A 20,291-nucleotide genomic window follows, 5' to 3' on the forward strand; every position below is an offset into this window, starting at 1 on the left:
TCATTGTCTATCTCTTGGGTTTGGTGTTTGTGGGTTTTATTTTGTGGACACGTAAAGTTTTGAATTACAGCATTCCTTATCCATCTTCTATTTCCGCTGTGTGGACAAACTAGCCATATGGACTAGGTTTTTCTGACATCCTAACAGAAGAATTAGTATTCACGGTCCTACCAGAAAGTAGCATTGGGGAGAGGAGAGAAAAGAGTGAGGAGGATAAGAGAAAAGGAGGAAGAGAAGGGGAGAAAAGGAGAAAAGAAGAAGATATATTGCTGCATTATTTCCCAACTGTATGCATTACAGCAGCAGCAAATGCATCCCTTCTTGTACAAGGATGAGGAGAAGAAAAGCAGAGGAAAGTATATTATTTCCCAACTGTATGAACCAGTGCTTGTACTGTGCTTAGCTGCATTTCAGATTATTGAAAATCAATAAAGCAGCCTCAATCTCTTACCTTAACAAGAGATTTGCTCTGTTCCTCGTAACTGAAAATGAGAACCAAAGCCAAAAGAAACTCAAACTAATAGATCCAGTTCCACCAAAGCAGACACATTACCATCAAAAAACAGTGTCATTTGTGAGGAGGGGTTTTAAGGTGGAGGTGGATGTATTGGTATGGGTTTAACCAGACCCAAAATTTTAACCACCTTTGAAGAGCCTTAATTTGCCATATGGATGCACAAAAACAGCTTCCAATTGTCTCTCTTGTACAGTCAAATCGCAAAAAAAACTACTACTCTATGGCAAACAACTACACTCTTGCTCTTTTATTGGTACAAGATGGGCACTTGTACTGTTTTATGTTCTGTGCTCTTGCAGGTGTAATCTTCACACACTTGCCATGAAACCATGTTTCACATATATCACAGCAGATCCAAAACTCGTCAACTGTATAACTCTTCCCACAACTTCCACAAGCTGTCTCACTATGCTCTTCGTCATCATCATCATCAGGAGACTCTTCATCTCCTTCTTCTGGAGAAGGTGGTGGCCTGAAATTTCTCATATCCACCTCGGTCATGCGTTGTTGTCGTTGCACCTTCAAAATTCGAAGGGCCACATATGTATAATTGGTTACTCATACGTGTACAAAAAGTTCATTAAAGGCGACAGATTCACTTGCATTCTCAACAGATATTAAATTCAAAAGTTAAAGGGCATTCAACTTACAGGTTTTCCGATTCCTTTGGTCTTGCTAGTGTTATTGTTAGCACTACCCTTCTCTTTAATAGATTTCCTTCCAGTCACGATGTCGAAAACCGTAGGAATGTCATTGATCATGTTGAAAAGCTGCTTCCTGCATATCCAGACAGGCTTTGGTATAATTCCGTCACACAGTAAACAGATAATTGATGGCCAATTATCACATAAAAGATGTCCATTAGTTCTAGGAGATAAAGAACACACGTGTTACGAAAGTTATTTTTTTCTAAAATCTAAAGCTCATTAGCATCATAATTTCACTCCTAGAGTACAAGCACGCAATTTTTTTAAGACAGCAGCATAGCAACTCCATTGCAAGTCAAATGAATGAAGATGCATAACAGAATTCCACACCATTTTCAATATCCACAGATACACACACCCATCCCCGCCCCCCCCACAAACACACACATTTGTTCATGTATACGCATGTGCCCATAAGTGCACATTGAGCACATATACACTACACATGCACACCCACATAGAAATGTGTGGGCGTGTGTGTGGAGATGGAAATGAAATGCTAGTTTGGTTAGGTTAAGACTAAGTCCGTGTCCTAACTGTTGCAGCTGCCCTAGGTTAGTGTACTAACAGTCCTAGGTGACTTAGGGAACCCCCCCCCCCCCCCCAAAAAAAAAAAAAAAGAAGAGGCAAAAACTCAGAATTTTCCAGCCTCTTTTAGGGGCTTTCCACAGCCCTATTTTGGCTCATTCGGGCCCCATCTTCGACTACCTTTCTCCCGAGCCTCTCCATCGACCTTTTCGTGGTTCCACACACTATCTAAGGTGCTCATTACAGCAGGGAATTGCTGTAGCAGGGGGACATGATGACCAGGCACTTCTTTCAGACTATCGGACCTCGCTCAGCAAGGACACAGCTTCAGAGACTACGGGATGCACTCGGATCCTCGAGATCCTAGAGATGACCACGGACCTATCGACAGTTGTTTCAGGAGGAAGAGTCCCCTGCGACCCTGATAGCATGTGAGGCAATTTGGGAGCAGGTGCCTACAGTGGTCACGTCCAGTCTGAGCAGATGTCTGGAGGCTCCTTTCACAGATCAGGAGCTCAAGGAGGCCCTCCCCCCCCCAGAAGTGCCCAGGGGTGGATGGCATGACCCCAACATTCTTCCTGAGAAAGTCTGCAGGAGACCCGTCAGAATCTATGGGGGTGGGAAAAAAAGCAAGTACAAGATACAAGGTCCACAGAGTTCTAGACATAACTGCACTGGAAAAGAAAAACAACAATCTGCACTAGGGTAAGTAAACCAACCCAGCTCAGCCAAAAGTTACTGAGACATAATACAAAATTACAAATGTGTAGAACATAAAAATGAGAAAACTAGTAACAGAGAGTATGGACATATATGGTCCTGGAGAGGACTGCATATCCCTGCAAGCCAGCCAGTCTCCAGTGAAAGACTGTAGAGGGTAGAGAGTGGGTCTCCCCCAGTGGTGGTCAGTGCTTGTTCCTAGATGCCAGGAGTGTCTTCCTATGCATTGCCATCTGGATCAATGTAGCTCCAACCTGTCGTGCTAAGAGGGAGAGAAAGGTCAATAGATACTATAGTACCACCATCTTCATATCCTGTGCTGACCTGATCGCAGAGTATTCTTGACGCTGGCATATAAAGTGATGCCCGTCCTCACTCAAACTATCCTTAACACAGATTTTACAGAGCCTCTCCTACCAAGAGGTGTCCATCTACCGGTCTCTACCTCGGAGCTGACTCTAAATCTGCAAATAGCTTGTCTCTTGTACATGGAGATATTGTCGTTGATGTAGTATTGCTCATTTATGTTAACATGGGGCTGATCTCTTTCTTGTAGAGAGAGAGAGAGAGAGAGAGAGAGAGAGAGAGAGAGTGTGTGTGTGATATATGCATGATACATACACGTGTGTGTACACCCACATTCACCCATGCCCACGCATTCACAGGTGTTTGGATGGAGCAATGGGTTACATGCTATGTGATATCCAAGAGGATGAAGGGGAAATCAGATACCAAGCTAGTCATGCAGAAAATGCTGCAAAACCTAATGGCAAGACCCAAGCATGTATCAGAATCAGAAACTTGACAATTAAAAAATCGTGACATCAGAAGCTTGCATTATTATCAAGAGCCTTCTCATCAAAAAAGTGTTGACCATGCCATCGGTGATCTCTTCTTGTAATGCACCATGTCTCCTGAAAACTGCTGAGCTGCACAAATCGGAAGAATTTAAAATAGTCAGAGGTAGTACAAACACGCAAGACAGGTCAAGATATACCACACACATGTAACCAAACATAACAATTCAAGGGTGTTAAACCCTGAACCATTAAGGTTTTCCCATCAGACTGTATGATATAATTGTAAGGTATGAGCAGTTGCAAAATGTGTATCATGGCCCTGAAACGCATCCACCAGAAAGGCATGGACTGAAAAAATAGACTGCATGTAGAACACCAATCGACACTCGATTTGCCACCCTAATGTCTGCTGGCATGCAATGAGTTGACAACCTACGGTTATGAGTACTAAAACCCAAGTCAAAGCATCCAAGCAGTTCAACCCAGTCGGGACTCCAATGTATAGGGAGCCAATTAAGTGGATCATACTTTTTGGTCTGCTGCACTTGGCACTAGGGAGGGCCTTACCTTTCAGTTCAGCTTTCTTCATTGCTTTCTAGGAGGATCTTGGTGATCATATCACTTCTACTCTACAAAGCATTTGGGACTCTGATGTTATGCATGCTCCACTTACTAAGGGTCTCATCCATCTTATCCCTAAGGGGAGTGCATAATTTTAACAAATCAATGGAGGCCGATTAAACTTTTGGGCACTGCATATAAGATTCTAGCAAAGGCAATCAGCCTTTGTTTACAACCTCTACTTCATGACTTAATACATGACTAGCTCTCATCAGTACCCAAGCATAAGCTGCCATCTAGGTTTGGAAAAATATGTGTGCATGTATGTGTGTGTGTGCGCATGCACGCAATGACTATGTGGGCAGCCTATGTGTGCAAGCTACACTGGGCAAGCTGTCCTCTCATTACAGGTTGCTAAAGCCTTTGATACGATACAATGGGATTTCATCTCACAGCCTGAAATCTCTGGGATTTGGGGAAAAATACAGCATGTTATTTATTGGTTATATCAAGGCAATAAATCTGGGCATTCTAAAAAGTGATATTACGGATCTATGAGGTTTTTGTGTTCCGTGCGGCAGGGCTGTCCTCTCAGTGCTTTCTTTTATGACATAGCTACTCACGAGTCACCCCATGCTTCGATACATGGAACATTTAGTAGCTACACGTGCTTTGCATGGTCTGGAGATACATGGCAGCAGGCCGTTGATTGCGCAGGCATATGCTGATAAATCCTTTTTCTTGCCCCAAAACACAATGGGATCTTTCATGCCTCATGTGTGCTTTAGCTTTATACGGTATGGTTGCTGGTCTGCAAGTATATTTCAGAAATCTAAACTTCTTCCTCTCCATGAGAAAGCTTGGCATCATATCTTACAGCAAGGAGACATAGTTTTACCCACGCAGCTCGTACGTCATCTTGATTACCCTTTGGGATGTCCGTCACTCGTCATCAGCAAATGGACTGGCTGCTTGACATTGCTTAAGAAGAAACTGGAATATTGGAAGTTGGCCACCTGGCCATTGCATGTCTGCTATCGCATAGTTCAATTAATTCTGGTTGCCTATATCCAGTTTTATTTGCCCTTGATGATGTTTGCCAAGCAAGACAGCTCCTGTTTTACATCTAATATCATGGAGCTTTCTTGGCAGTCATGCTATCGAAGGAAAGCCCTTAGGCTGCTTTCAATGGATCACCTTTGCTCACCTAAAATGCATGGAGGACTGAGTATCCTCAATATTCACATGCATATTCTAACACACAAGGGAAAAATGATGCTGCACTTCATGCAGGGTAATTAGCCATGGATATAAAAGTTGGACATTTGATTTTGTACTTGTCTTTTGCAGCCTTTGGTCGTCGGCAGCTTACCCAATGGGACTTGCTTCTGGGTCACATTGATGGAAGAGGGAAGGGATGCCCTTTTGTCGCTTGCTTCTAATTGGAAGCACATACTCTCCCACATTAAATGGAATCACAGGGATACTCTTGCAGGAAACTCTTTGCATGCCAAGAGCCTTTATTGGTTAAGGGTGTTCATTCCTCCGTTGGCTTTGCAGGAACCTCGCCACTATGATTTTCTTTGGTCCAAAGGTATTTGCCTTGTGGATGATGCTCGTATAGTGATCTCTTTTCCTGCAACTGTCAGACAATATGCTTTGGGACAGCATTATAGGCCCCTATAGTATATATTGTCACATATGCTCCATGACTTTCAGCGAGTATCTCGTCTTGAGATTCTTAGCCGACTGAAAGACTGAGTTCTGCAATCGGATGATCATGTTTGCCATGCACTACTGTTAGCTGATATCACGGTTCCATCTTTGTATAAGGCTTTGCTGCCTCCTCCTTGGGTTTTTCTCTTCATGCAAATCACATCTGGTGTATGATACGCTGTCACGAGGACGTGAAAAGTGATGTAAAGTATCTTCGTAACTCAACCTACGCTTAACCCGAGGTTAACCATGGTTAAGTGTTGTAATGGTTTGGCCGTGAGGGACTGGCTAAAGGAAGTGCACACTTCCTAGAAGTTCCTAAGGGCAAAGTCTAGGTGCACCACTAGGTCCTAGGGGCAAGGCAAAGGCTTTAAAAGAGGGGTCTAAAAGTTGGGCCCAAGGACAACCAACGTTGTCCTTGGTATGGGGGTTAGGACTTTAATGAAGGGGCAAATGGCAAGGAGGAGGTGCCATTTGTCAAGCATGTGTATGCATGCCCTTCCCCCACCTTCCATCTCTCTCCCCTCACTCTCCCACAGGTGTAGGACGTTTTCAGTTGTTCTTGTGCAGTTTTTGAGCTGTTTGAGCTGTTTCAAGCCTGTTTTCAACCGTTTTAACATTGTTTTGAATGTTCCAAGGCTGTACGGAATCCATACAGACGTGTTCAGCTGCCTCCATCAGGTTGCCCGGGGTTGTCTTTTGCTGTGCTGGACCTTTGTGCATATGTTTTTGGCTGCGTGGTGGCTTCTGGAGCCGTTTTGGACCAGTGCAAGCTGCAGGAGGAACTTTCCCTGTTGCTTTTGGCACCTTCTCTTAGGAGGACTCAGGCAATGATCCCAAGGCAATCATTTCGGGGCAGATCTGTGAACCATCTTTCCTCTACAGCTCTTTCTTGTTCACCCTCCGCTCTCTACCTTCATTTCTCTCTCTTCTCCTGATTGCTGGAAGACACCTGCACCCTGTGGGGAGCTTGGACAGAGGATAGGTGCGAGGAAGGAGCTCGCCCCTCTGCCACAAACAGCGGGAGTTGGTTCCATGTTCGGTATTTTCCTTGTTCTTTCTTGCTTTGCAGCTTTTTGCAGTGCATGCGTGTTGTGTGCAGTCCTTTTAGGACTCCAACAGGTTCTAGTAAGCACCCAAAGGCCAGGGTGAGCCTCTGGAAGGCCTAAGGACAGTGTGGATGCATGTGATAGCCTTGAGGCTGCCTTAAGCTCAGTTTGCCAGTGGTTTGGATGCCTGAATGCCTCTAAGTTGTGTCAGATCAGAAGTGAATGCCTGAGTATGCCTTGCCAGTGGGAATTCTAGCGGTGCACTGGGATTAGATGCCTTGAAGACAAGTAGAGTATTTGCATAGAGGAACAGTGCAAGGTTGAACCCTTGTAAAGCATTTCCATTCAGAAGCATTAAATAAATACCTTAAGGGGCGCCAAGGCATTTGGGGCTAGTGGGTGCACTATGTACTATTTTCATTGAGCAGGGGCATTCTAGCCTCACCTTTGTTGTTGTTGAAGCTTGTTTCTAAGTTGTGCTAAGTGAAATATTTAAGTGACTGAAGCTTGCATTGTGGCTATTTATGAAGGTTATGACTGAGTAGAAGAAGATCACTGCCCTTTTGTTTATCGAAGGCCGGTTTTAGTGGTTCCATTGCCAGGATCGTCACCCTCTTCCTACAAAGGTGCGCCCTATCACACCGTGAGAGGTCATTGACCATTTCAGAGCAGGACGGACAGGACGAAAACAAAGCATCAGAGAGCTTTGAAGAGGAGCACAGTACCAGCAGGGGTGATGACCAACAGGACAGTGGGACTCATCCAGTCTCTCCTGAGCATGCCACGGAGGACTCACAGGATGAGATAGATGAGGCAGAGGAGCTTGATCCCAATGCACTTTTTCAGCTACGAATGCAAAGTGTAGCGGGAGCCCTGTCGCAGTTGCAACATGCTGTCACGGAGATTATGCAAGCTCCTCCCCCTATGGTGCTTCCCCTGGAAGCAAAAAGTCATCTCAAAAGAAACATAAGAAGCATAAGAAGACCCCTAGGCATGTTTCTTTCAGTGGATAGCCGTCAGAGATGCCCTCGATCACCCCTGTAGCGGGTAATGCCAATAACTTCCATTCAGTCAATCAGGGACAGCAAGCCCTTCCTCAGCCCATGATGCATCCATGATATTTCGGAGGGGGATCAGTTTTTCAGGCAATGGTGGCACCATCCGCAGAGGCACCCGGAATGCCAGGTAGCTTTATGGGCAGCACGCAGCTGGGAATGCAGAATTTCCAGCAACCTATGATGGATGGAATGCCCCTTGCAAATGCCAATATGATGTACTCAAACATTGGGATGCAGCCTAGAATGCAGACAGGAATGCCTGGGACAATGGGCAATACTTGGAATATGCCACACATGCAGGGAGTGGGACCTGGAATGCCAAACCCCACCATGGGTACAGTTGGAATGGCTCAAAATGCGGGAACAGTGATGCCCCCACCGTTTTTACAGGCCCCCGTTTATGACAATCTCACCCCTAAAGGCAAATTGAAAGATTACAAGGAGGGAGGGGCAACTATCAAGTTTGAGACTTTCAATGGGATGCAGGACAGATTGAAGGCTTTGACATTCGTGCAACAGTTTGATGCTGCCTACTCAGGTGGACACTTCACAGAATCCTCCAAAGGCAGCCACCTTTTTGAAGGGCAATGCGCTCCAATGGTGGACCAACCTCCTCTTGCAAGGCAGAGCACCTACCACTTGGGTCAAATTCAAGCAGGTCTTCTCAGCAGCATGGCTCACTACCACTTTTGAGGTGGATATCATGACCGCCTGGTACAGGTTGGATGCTGCAAATTGCAGAAATTTGGAGGACTACAATAAGAAGTTTTGGGAAGCCCTACTGCCAGTGAATTCTTACAAACATGTGCCGCTGTCCGAGCAAATTGAAAGATATTGCTGCGGGTTGCCAAAGGAGATTCGGGACTATTGCACGAAGACAAGGGTTTCCAATATGTCTTAGTTGGTTGAGAATGCCACTACAGCTTATGCACTAATGAAAGGGAAAGTTTCTGGGTTCAAAGGAAGCTCAAAGGAGACATCAAGGCCAAAGGGCAGCAAGACGGAATCCCCTAAGAAGTTCAAAAAGTTTTCGCAGCCCATGAAGGCAAAGTTTGTTGGAGGACAGAGGTAAGTACTGACCCGCATGTCTGATGAGGAAAAGCAAATTCTCTATGATGCCAACAAGTGTTATATTTGCAAGGAGGAAGGCCACAGGGCTTTTGAATGCCCACATAAGAAGCGGAAGTTCCCTCCTTCTGAGTAGAGTGAGCACAAGGAGGAAAAGAGGACTGATCAGAAGAATAAAAAGCCCAAGCCCACTGCTGGTCTTTTGCAGACTTGATTGGGGCTGTTCAGAATACAGATGCTACAGAGTTATGCCGGGCATGGGGCAAGATAAGAGACCAAACAGCTCTGACGTTTTTCGATCCGGGAGCCAAGACCAATTTCATCTCTCCAGAGCTGGCTGGAAAGTTAGGAATAAGGGCAGAAGAGATGGGTCCTTTCTGTGATGCAGATATGGCATGTCCGGGACTCAGCCAGTCAGTTACTCCGGTGATAGGCAAGCTGCGGATGCATATTCAGAGCTACGTGGACACAGAAGAGTTCTATTTTATGCCGTTGAATGGTTGTGATGTGTTACTGGGGATACCTTGGCACTTTCGTGTTGGGGCTGTTTTGGATACAAAGAATAAAACAATCACAATCACTCACCGTGGCAAGACCCACGTTCTGGATGCTAAATTGAAGGTAGCTTTCTGGGCTTGTGCTCGTACTACAGGAGGTTCATTCGGTATTTTGAAAAGATTGCATCTCCTTTACATGCCTTACAGAAGAAAGGGGTCACTTTCAGATGGGGTCCCAAAGAAACTGCAGCTTTTGACCTACTAAAGGAGCGACACTGCTCAAATCCTGTGATTATTTTGCCAGATCTTCGCAAACCGTTCGCTGTCCAAGCAGATGCATGTGGGAACAGCGTAGGAGGGGTACTTATGCAGGATGGAAGAGTCGTGGCATATGAGAGTAGAGTGCTCCACGATGCTGAAATGAATCTTGGCATCTATGAGAAATAGATGTTGGTTGTCATACATGCTCTTTCGACCTGGAAGCATTATCTTTTGGGTGCTGATTTTCATGTTCAGACCGATCATCAATCACTGCGGTACTTTCTCACTCAGAGAAAGTTGTCTGAGAAGCATATGAGGTGGGCAAATTTTCTTTCTATGTTTCATTTTCAGATTGTGCATGTGCATGGGAAGAAGAATGTTGTTGCAGATGCACTCTCACGCAAGCCCACTCCAGATGCAGTGTCTGTTAAGCCACAAGTTTCAGCAGTGACCATTGCATATCATGATGAGCTTGATGCCATGAAGGATCAATATGCCAATGATGCTGATTTTTCATGGATTTATGATCAGTTGGTTGAAGGACATAGCATGAGCACTATACTCTCAAAGATGGATTTCTGATGATGCATGGCAGAGTGTGTGTCACAAGGCCACCATCAAAGCTGTGGAGCACTATTTCTTTTGGCCATCATTGAGGAAATATGTCGAGGCATATGTCAGGACATGCATCACCTACCAAAAGGTGAAATATGACAGGCAGAAGCCGGCTGGACTGCTGCAGCCTCTACCTATTCCCGATCAACCTTGGCAGAGCATTGCCATGGATTTGATCTTTGATCTTCCTCATACACCATCTGGACATGATGGGATATGGACCATTATTTGCAGATTCAGCAAGCAGGCCCACTTCATTCCCGTCAGAAAGAAAATTACAGCAGACCAGATGGCGAGACTCTTTATGTCGCATGTGTTTAAACATCACGAGATGCCTCAATCAATTGTCAGTGATAGAGACCCGCGGATGACAAGTCTTTTCTGGAGAGGTATCTTTGAGCATATGGGTACCACGCTGAATTTCTCATCCTCTTTCCATCCTAAATCTGATGGGCAGTCTGAAGAAGCCAATTCCACTGCCCTTGATCTTCTCAAATGCTATGTTTCGGATCAGCAATCGAAATGGGAGCAATTTCTGCCACTTATTGAGTTTGCGTACAACAACACTGTACACTCATCCACGGGGAAAGCCCCCTTTGAAATTGTGGCAGGAGAACGGAAGGTACCTCCCATTCTCCATACATAAGAGGATTTTTGAATTTCTCATCCTCTTTCCATCCTAAATCTGATGGGCAGTCTGAAGAAGCCAATTCCACTGCCCTTGATCTTCTCAAATGCTATGTTTCAGATCAGCAATCGAAATGGGAGCAATTTTTGCCACTTATTGAGTTCGCGTACAACAACACTGTACACTCATCCACGGGGAAAGCCCCCTTTGAAATTGTGGCAGGAGAACGGAAGGTACCTCCCATTCTCCATACATAAGAGGATTTTTGAAGCGGACAGATTTGTGGAAAGTTTGGATGTTGCTTACCAGAAGGTCAAAAAAGCCCTCCAGAAAAGCCAAGAGAAGCACAAACGAGCAGCCGATAAGCATCGCCGCGAGTTGCTCTTGAAAGAGGGCGATTGGGTGCTGCTGCGTTTTCAAAAAGCACGACTCAGGAAGATGAAAGGCAAGACGAAAGTGTACACAAAGCTGAAGATGCAGTATTATGGTCCTTTTCATATTTTTGAACGCATTAATGACGTAGCTTACAGGCTGAAGCTACCTGCCACTTGGACCATACACAATGCCTTTCATGTGAGTTTATTGAAGCCTTTCCATGGTGATGTGCCTGTTGACCTGCTGCATGAGGATCAGCCCGAGGTGGAAGAGTTGGATGAAATCTTGGTTCCGGAACAGATTTTGGCACATACGGAAAGAAAAGTAAAAGGTAGAGTTTCCCGTCGCTATCTGGTGAAGTTCAAGAATTATCCTACACTAGATGCGAGGTGGATGGAGGAGGGTGACCTGGCAGACTCACCTCAGATTTTGCAGCTCTACCTCGGCGCATTTCAGCTTGCACCAACCACGGTACAGGCTGCTACAAGTTCAGCAAAGCAGAGATCTGGAGCATTGCCTGGTGCTCAAGAGGAGGATAGCACCTCCCCTTCCTTGATTCAAGCTGCTCATATATCTGGAGATCGCTTGGTGGCACCGATTGTCTCACCCGAGATGCTGCTTGCTGACAATATTTTTGCCGTGAGGTCTCCATGATGGGTGTTCGCGACACTCGACATAGAGGATGCATTGATGTATGGATGGACTCTCGAGCTCTCCTAGCCCATACTATCATTGCAGGTTGTATCTTACAGATGATGTATATTCTGGTATGGGCTATTTCTGCCTATTTGTACTTTTTCAACAGCAACCTAGGTAGTTTGCTATTTTAAGAGGAGGGTATGTCACGAGGACGTGAAAAGAGGATGTGAAAACTGATGTAAAGTATCTTCGTAACTCAACCTACGCTTAACCCGGGGTTAACCATGGTTAAGTGTTGTAATGGTTTGGCCGTGAGGGACTGGCTAGAGGAAGTGCACACTTCCTAGAAGTTCCTAAGGGCAAAGTCTAGGTGCACAACTAGGTCCTAGGGGCAAGGCAAAGGCTTTATGGCCGTGAGGGACTGGCTAGAGGAAGTGCACACTTCCTAGAAGTTCCTAAGGGCAAAGTCTAGATGCACCACTAGGTCCTAGGGGCAAGGCAAAGGCTTTAAAAGAGGGGTCTAAAAGTTGGGCCCAAAAACAACCAACGTTGTCCTTGGTATGGGGGTTAGGACTTTAATGAAGGGGCAAATGGCAAGGAGGAGGTGCCATTTGTCAAGCATGCGTATGCATGCCCTTCCCCCACCTTCCATCTCTCTCCCCTCACTCTCCCAGAGGTGTAGGACGTTTTCAGTTGTTCTTGTGCAGTTTTTGAGCTGTTTGAGCTGTTTCAAGCCTGTTTTCAGCCGTTTTAACACTGTTTTGACTGTTCTAAGGCTAGTATGCACTGTTTTTTACTGTTCTAGGAAGTGCCAGAGCTCATTTTTGGACTTTCAGAAAATTTTCGTACAGACTGTACGGACGTCCGTACAGACGTGTTCAGCTGCCTCCAGCAGGTTGCCCGGGGTTGTCTTTTGCTGTGCTGGACCTTTGTGCACATGTTTTTGGCTGCGTGGTGGCTTCTAGAGCTGTTCTGGAGCTGTTTTGGACCAATGCAGGCTGCAAGAGGAACTTTCCCTGTTGCTTTTGGCACCTTCTCTTAGGAGGACTCGGGCACAGATCTCGAGGCAATCATTTCGGGGCAGATCTGTGAACCATCTTTCCTCTACAGCTCTTTCTTGTTCACCCGCCGCTCTCTACCTTCATTTCTCTCTCTTCTCCTGATTGCTGGAAGACACCTGCACCCGGCGGGGAGCTTAGACACAGGATAGGTGCGAGGAAGGAGCTCGCCCCCTCTGCCATAGACAACAGGAGTTGGTTCCACGTTCGGTTTTTTCCTTGTTCTTTCTTGCTTTGCAGCTTTTTGCAGTGCATGCGTGTTGGGTGCAGTCCTTTCAGGACTCCAACAGGTCCCAAAGGCCAGGGTGATCCCATGGAAGGCCTAAGGACAGTGTGGATGCATGTGATAGCCTTGAGGCTGCCTTGAGCTCAGTTTGCCAGTGGTTTGGATGCCTAAATGCCTCTAAGTTGTGTCAGATCAGAAGTGAATGCCTGAGTATGCCTTGCCAGTGGGAATTCTAGTGGTGCACTGGGATTAGATGCCTTGAAGACAAGTAGAGGATTTGCACAGAGGAACAGTGCAAGGTTGAACCCTTGTTGTAAAGCATTTCCATTCAGAAGCATTAAATAAATACCATAAGGGGCACCAAGGCATTTGGGGCCAGTGGGTGCACTGTGTACTATTTTCATTGAGCAGGGGCATTCTAGCCTCACCTTTGTAGTTGTTGAAGCTTGTTTCTAAGTTGTGCTAAGTGATTTAAGTGACTGAAGCTTGCATTGTGGCTATTTATTAAGTTTATGACACAGTAGAAGAAGTTCACTACCCTTTTGTTTATCGAAGGCCGGTTTCATACGCACCCCTCGATGATGTGGAAAAGATTGCAGCACCTTTGGGCTTCAAAACTCCCTCTTCAACATAAGTTTTTCTTATGGAGAGTTTTCTTTGGGGTTCTTCCATTTGCACACATCTTGGCTAGTCGTCATATTGCTCCTTGCCACTTGTCGACAATGTCTGTACTTGCAGGATCCTATGGCTCATTCTGGCATTGCCCTGAATCTCATGATTTATTGCTCTTACTACAGCAACGGCTTCAAGCTCGTTTCCCCAATGCTTGCTTTGGCAAGCAATTCTGGTTGTTTGGTTAAGGCAAGGATATGATATTCTTTTATTGGCTTTGTTATTGGGCACTATGGACCCTATGGAAGGACTGCAACAATCGAGTCTTTGGTGATCCCTCCCTAGCTAAGTATCAATTCTTCCGCGCATCTCTACAGCAACCATTTGCATCTCTACAGCAACCATTTTATGATTACCTACATGCGCAAGATTTTTGCAATCTTTGTTGTTCTTACAACAATGCATCTGTTTGTCACTTCACAATCTCACATGTTTTTTTCCATAGCAATTTGCAATGGGCACGTCAAGGGACATGGAGCAGATCCATGTGCAAGTTATTCAGCCTATTGGATATGGAATCAAGCAGCTGCAATTGCTATGCAGTACGAGGGACAATCATCCATGGGAGGTGTCTGTTGCAGGCTGCTGCCACACCTTTTCCAATGCCGCTACAGGCTTTGAATCACAGCCAAGGCCAACGCCTATCAAGAAGGCATGGAACAACTATCACATACGTAAGGCCAAATGTCATGTTGCACAATGTTGTGAGAGTACATATTTCCTGGATATGGTACGGGTCCATTTGTAGAGGCTCGGCCTTCTTTCAATCCCTCCTATGAGACTCTATGCACGAAGTAGCTGAGGAGGAGGTTGAAAGCCTTGATGCCGAGTTGGAACGCGTGAGGGAGAAGTGGGGCAGGTATGGATGCACCATCATATGCAATAGTTGGTCAGATGTGAGGAGAGGCCCATATAAATTTCCTAGCAACTCCAATTGATGGAAATGTGTTCAAACTCTGTGGACAATGGATACCAGCAGCTACTATAAATCGGGGGAATTTACTTACTTGCATTTGAAATAAGTTATAGATAAGTGGCCAAAATGAACATACATACTAGATTCCCTGTTCAACGTCTGAAACGTTAAATGTAGCCTTGTATTATGTAATATGCTGCCTTGACAACAAAAACAGTAACAGTACATGGCTGAGGCTGCAAAATGGAGGTAGCTAGCACTTCTTCTGAGCAAAGGTAGCCTACAGCAATGTTTGGGCTGCAATTTACATAGCCCACCATTGTTTCAAACCTAACCCCTTCTGCTCACGTTTGCAAACTGCAAACGTTTGCTTGCAGCTACGGACACGCACACACGTGTGTGTGTGTGTGTGTGTGTGTGTGTGTGTGTGCGCGTGCGTGCACGCACATGCAAGTCATGTGCTCCATTGCCACTAGGCTACTGCCTCAAAGGTGTGTGCATATATGTATACATGCACAATGCGAGCGTGTCTATGCAAATAGGTCATGGTTCCACCCATTAGCCATCCTTGAGGGTACAATGTAACCTGAAAGGTCTACCCATCCAGAAATTTTGTCTCTAAAATGCAGGGGAAGAAAAAAGAGAAGCAATTAGAGCAACTCCATCAGCTTAGATGGAACCTAAATAATTTCTTCAATGAATTACATTCAAAGAAGACGTGAAAGGGGGAAGGCAAATTGAGAAAAGATGGTATAAAAGAGTTGAAGCAGGCAATAATCAACAACAAAAATTTAATAAAGAGTTTAAAAACAGAAAATTTTAGACAAGATATAGCAAGAATCATCGGAGAAAATGGCATTTTCTACATGAAAAAGATCAACCCTATGCTAACCTATACTAGACAAGACTATCTTGGAGAATACATTTCTCTCTTCAAGATACACCAAACATGTAAAATGAAAACAAGATTTGATATCATAGGAGTGGAAGACATCCCAATGGAATTAGGAAATGCAAACTTTTGCTCACCAGGAGACATTGAAGAAGGGCACCAGATGTTTTGGTTCATCAGGCATACCAATCCATCCAAGAGAGAGAGAATATAGAGACATCGATGCCCAAAATCTGCATAATCTCTTTTAACAAACATCAAAAGGAAAGGCACTGTACTTTTAGAAGAATTACAGGAAAAAGGCCTAGCCGAAACTCCCTCAGTTGTTGTCAGTCATCTATAAGACTGCAACTTGTATTTAGCTGGTTGTATCTTCTTGTCCCATATACAATACTAATCTCTAGCCCCACCCCACCAACCTTGGTCTGTTTCCCTTGCTCCCTCTCCTCCCCCTCCCCCTCCCCCCCCCCCCCTCTCTCTCTCTCTCTCTCTCTCTCTCTCTCTCTCTCTCACACACACACACTCTAGGGGAGATTGAGACAGAGGAGCATTTCTTACGTGTCTGCCCAACCTAGCCTATGAGATCCGGGGGCGATACCACTGCCTCTTTCAAGAGGGACACGGCTTTGGTTCCACTTCCACGACTGATCCATTTCTAGGACCAGGTCTGCATTGGGCTCTATCTCATTGAGATGAGACGGCACAGAGATACTGAAACTGGCCTTCAGTAAACTAAAGGGCAGTAAACTGTAACTAGCTTACCATCCATGTCGTTCACAGCCACATTGCATATCTTTCAACCACTTCATTAAGTACAAAACCACTTAGAAACAACTTTGAGAAAGAAACTGGATGGAGGCTAGAGTGCCCCTGCAATGAAATCAAATATGAGACACCATTCTGGCCTCAAATACCTTGGGAAACATGAAAGTGAAAGGAGCAGCCAAAAAATCCCGTACCAAAGCTTTGGGATAAGAAAAGGGTGGATAGGTTTGCATGAGGAATTGCCACGTGGCTCCTCATTATAGCTCTAACCCTTTCAAACCAATGGAACATTGGTTTGCCCCCACATTAAAGTCCTAACCCTCTCCAACCAATGGAACATTGGTTTTCCTTGGGCCCAACTTTTGGACCCCTCTTAGCCTTGCCTTGCCCCAGCGCTTGGGCCGAGTGGGTGCTCTAGGAATCGAACTAGGGACCTCTAGGAAGTTGACGCTTCCTCTAGGCCAGTCCCCGCGGCCAGCAGGGAATTCTAGGAAGTAGACACTTCCTCAACCACATTCATGAGTACCAGCAATGTAGCTAAATACTCGTGCAACAGCCCGCTAGTGGTTCTCCCTGCTACAAAGCTGATGCTGGGTCTTCTGTTGGACATACTTGAGACTGCCAATGATCTCGAATACCGCATGACGTCTGCCAAAGGGGACATATAATCTCAATACCAAGACAGTAATATAAGATATGATGTATATACCCTAATGTTATCCAAGAACTTGCCCAAACTCATCCTCTTGAAACAACACAGTGTGCAGTTTCAATATCATGACAATCATTCACCAGGTTGGAAACCATAAACTCCATCTTGCATTGCAGGGAATAGCTACTATGGCATCCCCAATGACGTCATCAACACCCAATAGTGGATATAGACCATAGTATAAACATATGCTCTCACACATACATATCCACACACCCACACATAATTCAGCATCCATTTATAAAAAGGTCATTGTACTGAGTTTCTGTCTGCACTCTGGAGGTGAAGGCATATTCAGCCGTGACAAAGGCTAGCACTAAAGAGAAGGCTTAATAAAAAAGTAACCCACATTCTCTACATTCAGGCTAGAACTGCTTGTAAAGACTATATGATTTCATTATAGTCTCTCCCAAATGAGCATTTCTAAGTAAAAGATGTTTGGACAATCCAGCTAATGCAATAGCTTAAGGTTAGTCACCTATATGGTCTTCTCACGGTTGCATAGAGTGCTTGTGAGGTCTGCACACTTTGTTTCCTAGGACATTTTGAATGTTATTTGAGACATGCCTTGGACTGAGTTTTAGACATAGTCTTGGGGGGGCTATAACAAGGACTTGAGGATCACAGAAATGCAGAACTTGAAGAAAAGCAAGCCGAGGAGGTAGAGCCCGTGTGACCCATTGAGTACCAAAGACACCAATGGTATAAGAGGACTTTGGAGGAGTCTTGGGCATCAACTGATGGCCTTCTCTCATAGTTCACATCTAGCTAGAATAGGTATCCCTTACAGAGCTTCGGTGCCTAATCTGCTTGTCAATTTAGGATAAGCAGAAGATCCAAGAAGAGTTTTTGTCTAAAGGAGTCCAAAAGAAATCCACCACTTTTGCAATAACCTTTCTTGCAAAATCAATTGACAGCACTAACAACTTTTAGAGCAGTCTGGGCTTTTGAAGAAGTAATAAAAATAGAATTGGTAAGCACGATCACAAACTTAGACAAATTTTCAAAGAAAACTTTAATGCTTGGATAAAATTGTGAGCAATACTCGCACCAGTGAGTTTCTTTAACCTGAATTTGCATTTTGTCGCCGAAATCCAATATGAAAAATTTACCTGCATTTCTAATAATTGTCCTGTTTAAGAGGCATTGCATAGACAAACCGCTTCAATCAGCAACCCTGATACGATTGTGTATAGAATATCACATTAAGTAGTAATATGAGAATCATTTGTTGAGTTCGAGTTAAGTTGCTTGTTGTGCCATGATGCCGCCTGCTAAGCCATATGCCACAAAGGCACAAAGGCCACAGCATGAGTTCACTCTAGTCCTCAATATCACTTAGGAAGGCCCGGCTACTTTTCTTTTGTATATAAAGTCAATACTCTTACAAGCTTTTTCTTTCCAAAGAGAAACTTTCCCACAAAAGCGACGAGCTATTGTAACGTCTAGCGACTCTGATCTTAACAGTCACTCAGCTACCCTACGCCGACCCACAGTGACGGCCTTCGCTCACAATGAAAGAGAACGAGACAAAAAGATCACCTTTCCACTTTGTCAAACCGCGCTCCAAAATAGTATGCAACCGCCAAGAGCCAAGCGTCACTATGAACAGCGACCAGAGATAGCCAATCCTTCCTTTGCATGCCATCTCTTGCAAAGTTAATACCAAGTGCTGGTTCGGGAAGCTCTGGTGGAATCTCGTCTGCGGGTAAGTTGACTTCCCAAGTTCCATCTGGATAACCGTACAGGCACAGATTCTCTTTGTCTGTAAATAATTGCCCACAAACCTCAGATTCGCGAGAAAAACAGTTTCTTCAATGTATCGACGCATTTTTCAAATTCACCAGAAAATGAAGCAAAACAGCCAATGTGCAACAATTCAGATCTGAAATTCTGCGTCACAGAAGATCATTCGGTCAATCTCTACCAGTTTTTAAACACATGCCAGGCATAAGCCTCACATCTGAATTACCAAAACTCAGAAATGACCCTCTGCAAGAACATGATCTAATCAAAGCATGGAGGCCCGAAAGAATGATGGGAGTAACTCAAACAAAGCATGTTACTGTTTCCTTGAGACACGGGCCATCGCAAATGAAAAGAGATCTGCAACTTTATGGAAGGGCAAGCTTACCAGGGTCACAAAGCTGATAGAAGTCCTCGACCTCTGCAAAGCCAAAATTCCAACGTCAGAAGGCAACGATCTGCGCATTCCGTGGTGCATATGAAGGAGATAGCAAAGGCCAGAAAAGGGGAAAAGAAACAAAAGGGGACACCAGAAGTGAGAGCCTTGAGGAGGCCTGATCGACGTCCCTGGTAATCTCTGAAGATTTCCTCGACGGTACGGGGGTTAGAGGCCATGGGAACACCTTCCATTACCCGCAAAGGTTGAGCTGCAAAGAAGGATCGAGAAGGTGCATGTGCAGGAAATCTTCAGGTCGCATAGTAATAGTAGCAATGGAATGAACGAGCAGACACCTCCGAGGGAGGAGCAGAGCGCATGCTACCACCAACGTACTCGACTCATAAGCCTCTACACTAATCAATCATAATTCCCTATTCATATACTGTCCCCCCGTCTTCTCGTCAAACTTCCTCGTTGACCTCGCTCATGCTCTTATTTGCTCCTTTTGGCCTCAAGAGACAAGAGCCATGTCACCAAGGGTGGTTGCACGTGCCTCCAACCCTAGCAGCTTTGGTTAATACAGAGGAGAGATACGAGCATCGGCACACAAAATCGTTTACCCGCAATCCATTCATGTGCAGACTTTTGTGTCTCTTGCACAATGGACAAGCAACCAAGGCAACCATTTCCCAAGGAATCTACATTTAGGGCCAATGATGTCCTCTAACTTTTACACTCAAATCTTTGTAGAGGCATGTCCACAATCCCAGCAACGTTGGAGAACAAAATTGAAAAGATACTAAAAACTCTACGAACAAATAGGGGAGGAGAATTTCCTATCAACATAGTTCAACTAGTCAACATGAGGTTAAATTCCTGCCTTGTAGAGGTTGTTTGGGACATTAATTAATTTTTTCAATTTGTCTTAAGGTTGTTGAATTTCATTTTGCTATTGCTTTATTTTACTTTTCCATGCACATGTGGTGTTTGTGCCTATTGTTTGACGATGAGGACATGCATCCACCAGTATGTCAAAATACAATGCAAGTACTATCACAAGTTTGGGCATATGAAAGAGATTGCCACAAGTACAAGGCTCGAATAAGTATGACCAAGGAGATTAATCTAATAGGATTCCCATGGTGGAAGAGATAATTATCATGGTGGGCGTCATAGTCATAGTCAT

The 20,291-nt window shown here is 44.8% G+C and overlaps 1 protein-coding gene and 1 pseudogene across 2 annotated transcripts; one reads left to right on the forward strand and one right to left on the reverse strand.

Moving 5' to 3' along the window:
- Positions 1–321: 321 nt before the first annotated feature.
- LOC147880824 (PHD finger protein ALFIN-LIKE 1-like) lies at positions 322–19,577 on the reverse strand. 2 transcript variants are annotated; one of them, XM_087371298.1, is made up of 6 exons: positions 19,257–19,577; positions 19,115–19,147; positions 18,523–18,745; positions 3,324–3,401; positions 1,168–1,294; positions 322–1,036 (listed from the first exon to the last, which is right to left on the reverse strand). In XM_087371298.1, the coding sequence occupies exons 1-6, from the start codon at positions 19,354–19,356 to the stop codon at positions 749–751; spliced, it is 849 nt and encodes a 282-aa protein (XP_087227424.1). In that variant the 5' UTR covers positions 19,357–19,577; the 3' UTR covers positions 322–748. The 2 variants fall into 2 exon arrangements, with proteins under 2 accessions (XP_087227424.1, XP_087227425.1); XM_087371299.1 differs by lacking the exon at positions 3,324–3,401 and having other exon boundaries at positions 333–1,036; positions 19,257–19,567.
- LOC147880825 (uncharacterized) lies at positions 8,360–11,754 on the forward strand (annotated as a pseudogene).
- Positions 19,578–20,291: the final 714 nt, after the last annotated feature.

Source organism: Dipteris shenzhenensis, chromosome 32 (assembly GCF_047967505.1).
Source record: "Dipteris shenzhenensis isolate YYH24624 ecotype China chromosome 32, Dip_SZ_1.0, whole genome shotgun sequence".
Lineage (NCBI taxonomy): Eukaryota > Viridiplantae > Streptophyta > Polypodiopsida > Gleicheniales > Dipteridaceae > Dipteris > Dipteris shenzhenensis.